The sequence below is a fragment of the Momordica charantia genome, assembly GCF_013281855.1.
Source record: "Momordica charantia cultivar OHB3-1 chromosome 4 unlocalized genomic scaffold, Mcharantia_2.0 BLBB01000004.1, whole genome shotgun sequence".
In the NCBI taxonomy this organism is placed as follows: Eukaryota; Viridiplantae; Streptophyta; class Magnoliopsida; order Cucurbitales; family Cucurbitaceae; genus Momordica; species Momordica charantia.
The window spans coordinates 18,970,790-18,978,660 of NW_028275162.1; the positions used below are offsets into that span (position 1 = coordinate 18,970,790).

A 7,871-nucleotide genomic window follows, 5' to 3' on the forward strand; every position below is an offset into this window, starting at 1 on the left:
CATTAATTGACACTGCTCGCCCCTGGTTTCGACAATTAAGAAGAAAATCAATCTTCTCCTTCAAAAAACTGGCTGGAGCATTTGTCACGCAATTCGCTGGATCGCAGAATAGGAGCCGATCTGTGTCTTACCTCCTGACCATAAAGCAAAATCAACTGAGTGCCTCAAAGAATATGTGGCTCACTTCAAAGAGGAAAGACTACTCGTCAAAGATCTTACCGACGAAATATCACTACTTGCTTTCCTATTTAGCATAAGAGATAAAGAGTTATCATTCTCTTTTAGAAAGAGAGCTCCAACAACCTTCTCAGAAACATTGACTCGAGCTCAAAAATATATGAGCGCAAAAGAACTACTCCTTTTAAAACGGGATCTTGACAAAATTAAAGATCGGTCGGATCAACGAGAGCCTCTGGAGAAATATACTCCAACGACAAACTCATCCAAGCAAGAATCGGAAGAAAGCAGTGAGTATTGATGGGATGCTACTACACCATCTCAAGATGACGCACAACGGCCTGATCACCCAGGACAATATTTCTCTCTTTTTTGCCTGGTTAATAGTTTAGGCTTAATTTTTTTGATAATTGCTTATATAGGTTATCGTTTACTTCGTTTCAAATTACATTTGGCCCTACATTTCAGAAATTTCTACTTCCTTTTGGTTATAGCATGTGAAGTTTGATTAATTTTTTACTACTTGAGCATTTATCTTTATTCTAAATGAAAACTCCTCAAGTGGGGGCATGGGTAGGTTAATCAATAGCTGGTCAAGGAACTCAAACTGTGACAGACCTAGGGAAGCAGGCCGAAAAGCTAGAAGCCAGTCAGTGAAATCGGGGAAGAGAATCCCAAAGGTGCTGAAAAAGGCATGCATACAGGCCCAGGAAGGTTGAAACAGAAAGCAGGCAAGCCAAACCAATCGAGGAAACCCATGGTATAAAACCATTTGACAAAGCCAAAATAGGTTAGAAACTCAAGGGTGTTGATTAAACTCAAGGTAAAAAACTTGCAGAAGCCAAATAGGTTAGAAACCCAAGGGATCCGACTAAACTCAAGGTATAAAACCGTTGGCGAAAGCCAAATAGGTCAGAAACCCAAGAGTAAACTCTGGGGTATAAAACCATGGGCAAAAGCCAAATAGGTTAGAAACCCAAGAGTGGTACCGCTAGCCCAGCTAAAAGTTAGATCCCAAGGTAAAAATCTGACAGTTAAAACAAAAACTAAACGTATGGTAAAGCTCAAGAGACTCGATTACAACCAACCGCAACAAAAGAGAATGGGGGCTGGGAAAGCTAGCCCATATAGACGACAACCAACACTGACTAAAAATAGGACCGTTCCAGAAAAATAGTTATCCACGCAAGATAACAAATACTCTCAATATAGAAGACTTAAGCATGCTTTTGCCTTCTACTTTGAGAGTAGAGGCTACTGTTATGGGAAGATAAAAGGAGAACAGACGAAGTGACAGGGGACCGAAGGAAACCCGAGAGAAAGCACAAACCAGGAAAGGGGGGCTGGCACTCGACGACCTAAGCTGGCCCCTGGCTGACCAGTGGTCGCCGCCGACCAGGCCTCAGCGCCGAGCAGTTCTCGGCCTCCCGGCCGAGAACTGTAGCGATCCATCCCGACCGTTTCGCAGTCCCACACGAATTATCTCGCCTTGATTCTCGATTTGACCTAAAGCCCACAACGAAGTGAACGAGCCCGAATATTTAGTTTTCCTAGATGTATGAGGATTCGACTACGGTAAACCCTAAAAATATTAGAATTCGACTTCTATAAATGGAAGGGTGAGAAAAACCCTAGAGGTATGTCAAAACACCCTACTATCTACACTCGACTACTTTGATACTAACTTAAGCATCGGAGTCCGTGTGGCAAGAGCCACACCGGTCTTAGTGCTATTCTACTTTGCAGGTCTCATCGATCTCTTTATTCTAGAAGATTAGTACGAATTTGGTGAGATCCCAGGAGGCCAAATTTCTAGATTAACACTTCTCATAAAGTTTCATAAATATTGCTATAAAATTATATTAAAAGGTTTCCATGATATATAAAATTTATATTAAAAATTTGACAATAGAAATAAAATGATGAGTAGATCAAAATAAATATTTTAAAAGTATATATAAAGATTAAATGAACTAAAATAGATATTTTGAAAAGACAATCAAAATAAATTAAAGTAGAAATATAAAAATCAAAATAGTATTTAATTTTTTTTCCTTTTTTTAGGAACATTATTCATACTTCTGTATGTGTTTGGGGGTAAAAAAACCTTGGACACGTGGAGGACGTTTACTGGTGTCCGAGGATTAAAGAATCTCAGGTCCACCTCGAACCTGCCGAAGAGGTTGGCGTCACCCATTGGAAAAAAGGCTAAGTGCGCATGCCAAAGTTCAACCTGACTCGGGTTCGATCTGCTCGGAACCCGACAGGTCCGACATAAGGAAAAAAACATGTAACCGCCGGTCGTGAGCACTGTCGGATCCACCACCTATAAATAGAGGGCCTCATTTCACCTTCAGGTATGGAATCTCACCTCGAACTAAATACGGAGTCCGACCTATATTGATTTGAGCGTCGAAGTGTTTACCCTCTTGTGCAGGCCCACTCTTGTGTTCAGGTCGAGCCGGGGACCGAGTTCAAGCTAGGTTCGTAAAGTATCGTTGTGCAGACCTTTGCATAAACATTTGGTTCCGTTTGTGGGAAAGGACGATCTAAGTCATCCCGAGTTAAAAGCGTGAACAAAAATGGTTCAGCCAGCAAACTCAGCCAACACGGTCGACCGAAGAGCTCTAGTGGCCAATGATGGCCGCCAGAGGGAGGTCGGGGCAGAGGTGGTAGAGGGACAGGTTCATGAAGGCCTGGGGACAGAGCCTCTCCGCAGGTCGGCACGCATCACCATGCTCGTTCTGCCACCAGCACATCCAAAGCCATCCAAGGCCAATCGCGGTCGAGGAGGGGCTTCGAAGAGAACCACTCGAAGACCAGCCCCAGCCCCAACAAGATAGAATTTTGATGCACTCCAGAAAGAAATGGAGGCAATGCGCACTCAGATGCGCACCATGGAAGAAATGTACAACGAGATGGTGCAAGTTGCGGGTGCTGGGTCTCGGTCTGAAAACCGGGTGGCGCGCGATGACATGCGCGAGCAAAGGGGTCATCACCTCGGACCACGAGGAAGAGCACCCTGGAGAAGATGAGGACGAAAAGTATACTCATCAGAGAGGCGATCTTCGCGAGCATCTCAATAGAAAGAGAAACTCGTCCCTCCGAAAGGGGCGATCTCCGTCCTACTCGCACAAGAGCTCCAACCAGCAGGCCGAATCCTCCTACAATCCAGTAACTCCAGAGGGAGTGATCACAAGAGAGTATTTTGACCAGCTAAAGAGCAAGTTCGATGCTCAGGTTGAAGCCTTGAAGGCTAGGTGCGAGAAAAAAGAAAGTCCGTTCGATGATGGCGACCTGGGAGAATCACCATTCACCTCGGACATCTTAGAGGCCCCAATCCCTCCGAAGTTCAAAACTCCTACCATGAAGCATTATGATGGGTTTAAGGACGCAAAAGACTATGTTGAGGTCTTCGAAGGCCTCATGGACTTTCAAGCGGCAACAGATGCAATCAAGTGCCGCGCCTTCCAGATCGCGCTCACCGCAGTGCACGCCTGTGGTATCAAAGACTGCCGGTTAGGTCGATCTCGACCTACTCTCAGTTGAGGAAAGAATTTATCAGCCAATTCTTTTCTCTGCATTACGATAGGAAGACAACGACTCACCTCGCCACCATTAGGCAGAAAAAAGGTGAGACGTTGAGAGAGTATGTCACAGGTTCCAGGAGAAGCAGCTGAAGGTCGCGCACTGCTCCGATGACTCAGCCATGTGCTACTTCCTCACCGGCCTGGCCGATGAGACCCTCACCGTGAAGCTCGGAGAGGAAGCTCCAGCCACCTTCGCTGAAGTATTACAGAAGGCGAAGAAAGTCATTGATGGACAAGAGCTTCTCCGAACCAAAACTGGCCGACCAGAAAAGAAGATCGACCAGGGGAGAGTTGGCAAGGACAAAGGAAAGGCTGATTCCAAGTCCAAAGACAAGGGATCATCCTCCTCTAGCAGCCGAGCTGATTATCGAAGGTCGGATAGCAGTCACAACCGAACCCGATCTTATGAGCATTATACTCCAACCACCATCCCCATCTCTGAAATACTTACAAACATCGAGGAAAGTGGGATGGAAAAGCTCCTTAAGCGACCTGAGAAGCTCCGAGGAGACCCAGAAAAGCGCAATAAAGATAAATACTGTCGTTTTCATCGCGATCACGGCCATAATACATTAAATTGCTGGGAATTGAAGCGCCAAATTGAAGACCTCATTCAAGATGGCTACTTCAAAAAATTTGTTGGCAAACCGAGGTCCAACTCAGTAGAAAAGAAAGAAGAAAGGAAGCGTTCAAGGACGCCGCCTCGACGAGACGACCGACCTGCGGTCATCAACACTATTTTCGAGGGCCCTAGTGGGGGCCAGTCTGGAAATAAAAGAAAAGAATTAGCTCGCAAAGCTAGGCGCAAGGTATACATCATTAGGGAGCAGAAACCGACTTGCTCCATTACCTTCGGCAATGCCGATATGGAGGGGGTCCACTTGCCCCATAAATGATGCACTTGTGATCGCCCCCCTTATCGATCATGTCCTGGTCAGAAGAGTATTGGTAGATGGAGGCGTGTCTGCTAACATCTTGTCCCTCCCGACATATCTGGCCTTAGGATGGACCAGTTCTCAGTTGAAGAAGAGTCCAACACCCTTGGTTGGATTCTCTGGAGAATCGGTCTCTCCAGAAGGGTGTATCGACTTACCGGTTACGATTGGGTAAGATGATACACAAGTAACCCAGATGGCCGAGTTCGTTGTGATCGACGGAAGGTCAGCCTACAACGCCATCTTCGAGAGACCCATCATCCATTCGTTCCGGGCCATTCCCTCAACACTTCATCAAGTCTTGAAATACTCAACTCCTAATGGAGTGGGCACGGTCCGTGGAGAGCAGAGAACTTCGAAGGAGTGCTATGCCTCCGCGCTCAAAGGGTCATCAGTATGCGCCCTGGATGAACAAGCTAGCTAGGACGAGTTGCCGAAGCCCGAGGCCGACCTACCAAAACCAGGTAAAAAGGAATTCTCAGCACCAAAAGAGGAGCTCGAGCTTGTTCCTTTGCTTAGCCCTAAAAGACTAAGCATAGAAACCAAGCTGGGGGCCACTGCTAGGGAGGAGCTGATCAACTTCCTCAGGTCCAACTCGGATGTCTTTGCATGGTCTCACGAGGACATGCCCGACATCGACCCAAAGATCATGGTGCATCGCCTCAACATAGACCCATCATTCCGACCTGTAAAACAGAAAAGGAGACCTGTAAATAAGGATAGGAGTGATGTAATTGTTAGAAAGTAAACAAACTTTTAAAAGCTGAATACATAAGAGAAATTTTGTATCCCGAGTGGCTCTCTAATGTTGTGTTAGTTAAAAAATCCAACGGGAAGTGGAGAATGTGCGTAGACTTCACAAATTTAAACAAGGCATGCCCAAAAGACTGCTTCCCTTTGCCGAGGATTGACCAGCTCGTGGACGCAGCGGCCGGGCACGAGCTGCTCACCTTTATGGATGCCTACTCCGGATACAACCAAATCAAAATGCATGTGCCAGACCAAGATCATACCGCGTTTATAACAGACCAAGATCTGTACTGCTACAAGGTGATGCCCTTCGGCCTAAAGAATGCGGGTGCGACCTACCAAAGGATGGTGAACAAAATGTCCGCCAAGTAGATCGGCCGGAATATGGAAGTGTATGTGGACTACATGCTTGTCAAGAGCAAGCAGTCAAAGTCGCATCTTTCCGACCTGGCCGAAGCATTTGAAGTTCTCCGGAAGTATCAAATGAAGCTCAATCCAGCTAAGTGTGCCTTTGGAGTCTCATCGGGGAAGTTCCTTGGTTTTATGGTAAACAACCGAGGGATCGAGGCCAACCCAGAGAAGATAAAGGCCGTGCTCGAGATGGAAGCGCCCAGAACTTTGAAACAGCTTCAATGCCTCAATGGAAGGATTGCAGCTCTGAATAGATTCGTTTCGAGGTCAACGGATAAGTGCCTTCCTTTCTTCAAAGTCCTAAGAAAGAAGGGACCGTTCGAATGGACGGCAGAGTGCGAACAAACACTGGAGCAGTTGAAAAACTATCTTTGCTCGGCACCTCTGCTCGCCAAGCCATTGCCAGGAGACAAGCTCCACTTGTACCTAGCAGTGTCCGACAGCGCTGTCAGCTCGACCGTAATCAAGCAAGAGGGAGTACGCCAGAGTCCCATTTATTACACAAGCAAAGTCATGATCGAAGTCGAGACCAGATATCCTCAAATGGAGAAATTGGCTCTCGCCTTAGTCAGCTCGGCCCGAAGACTTAGGCCGTACTTCCAAGCACACACCGTTGTGGTGCTTACCAACTTGCCCCTGAAGAACATCTTCCATAAGCCAGAAACGTCAGGGCGCCTGATGAAGTGGGCAATGGAGTTGAGTGAATACGACATCCAGTTCGAACCTCGAACTGCACTGAAAAGGCAAGCAGTGGCAATTTCATCGCGGAGCTCACCCCACCACCTCAGTTGGCCAAGTCCGACCTTCCTGGACGATCTACGTTGACGGATCTTCCAATGAGAGAGGGTGCGGGGCAGGAATCCTCTTGCTCGCACCAGGTGGCGAGCGATTTGAGTGTGCTCTGTGGTTCAATTTTCGGACTTCAAACAATGAGTCCGAATATGAAGCACTTTTAGCAGGCCTGCGCATTGCCAAAGGACTGGGGGCCGTCCACATCAAGGTCTTTAGTGACTCCCAGTTGGTCGTAAACCAGATTAGGGAGGAGTATCAAGCAAAAGACTCCCGGATGGAAAAATATTTAACCAAAGTCAGATCGCACCTCACCCAGTTCAAGACTTACGAGGTGAATCAAGTGCCAAGATTAGAAAACTCCAATGCAGACGCCTTAGCCAAATTGGCGTCAGCATACGAGACCGACCTGGCCAGATCGGTCCTAGTCGAGATCTTGGACAATCCTTCAATCTTGGAGCCAGATGTGATGGAGATTGACATCCCATCACCCTCGTGGATAGATCCAATCGTGGAGTTCATCAAAGGAAATCTGCCGCAAGATCTGAAGGAGCAAAAGAAGATGGAGCGAAAAGCAGCCCGGTTCATACTCCGAGATGGAGCATTGTACCGACGTAGCTTCTCCCTACCTCTGCTTAAGTGTGTAACTCCTGAATAAGGCATTTACATCCTTAGGGAAATCCATGAAGGATTGTGTGGGAACCACTCTGGCGCCAGGTCATTAGCGGCCAAGGTGGTTCGACAAGGGTACTAAAGGCTCACTATTGAGTGGGACGCAAAGTAGTTTGTAAAAACCTGTGATAATTGTCAACGCTTCGCGAATATCATCCATCAACCTCCCAAACTGCTCACCCCCATTTCGGCCCTATGGCCATTCGCACAATGGGGAGTGGATATCATAGGTCCTTTTCCTCTGGGCAAATAACAAACCAAGTTCGCCGTTGTCGCTGTAGACTACTTCACAAAATGGGCCGAGGCCGAGGCGCTATCCCACATTACGGAGTCCAGGGTCACATCTTTCATATGGGCAAACATTGTATGCCGCTTCGGTATACCAAACGCCATTGTGACAGACAACGTAAAGCAATTCGACAATGCAAAGTTCAAGGACTTTTGTAGTAACCTGGGAATAAGTCATCTCAGTTCGTCCCCTGGTCATCCGTAGGCCAACGGGCAGGTCGAAGCAATAAACAAAATTATAAAACGAGGACTTAAGCTG

General features: G+C 46.9%; 1 protein-coding gene across 1 annotated transcript; it reads left to right on the forward strand.

The window, feature by feature from the left end:
• Positions 1 to 6,052: 6,052 nt before the first annotated feature.
• Positions 6,053 to 7,310, forward strand: LOC111007781 (uncharacterized). The gene is made up of 2 exons (XM_088122970.1): positions 6,053 to 6,606; positions 6,707 to 7,310. The coding sequence occupies exons 1-2, from the start codon at positions 6,053 to 6,055 to the stop codon at positions 7,308 to 7,310; spliced, it is 1,158 nt and encodes a 385-aa protein (XP_087979096.1).
• The last annotated feature ends 561 nt before the right edge of the window (positions 7,311 to 7,871 follow it).

Excerpts from the sequence above, each read along its gene's own strand:
- LOC111007781 (XM_088122970.1), top strand. The coding sequence starts at position 6,053 with ATGGAAGCGCCCAGAACTTTGAAACAGCTTCAATGCCTCAATGGAAGG. Across the intron at positions 6,607-6,706 it reads CCTCGAACTGCACTGAAAAG|AGGGTGCGGGGCAGGAATCC; the intron begins GCAAGCAGTGGC and ends TTCCAATGAGAG.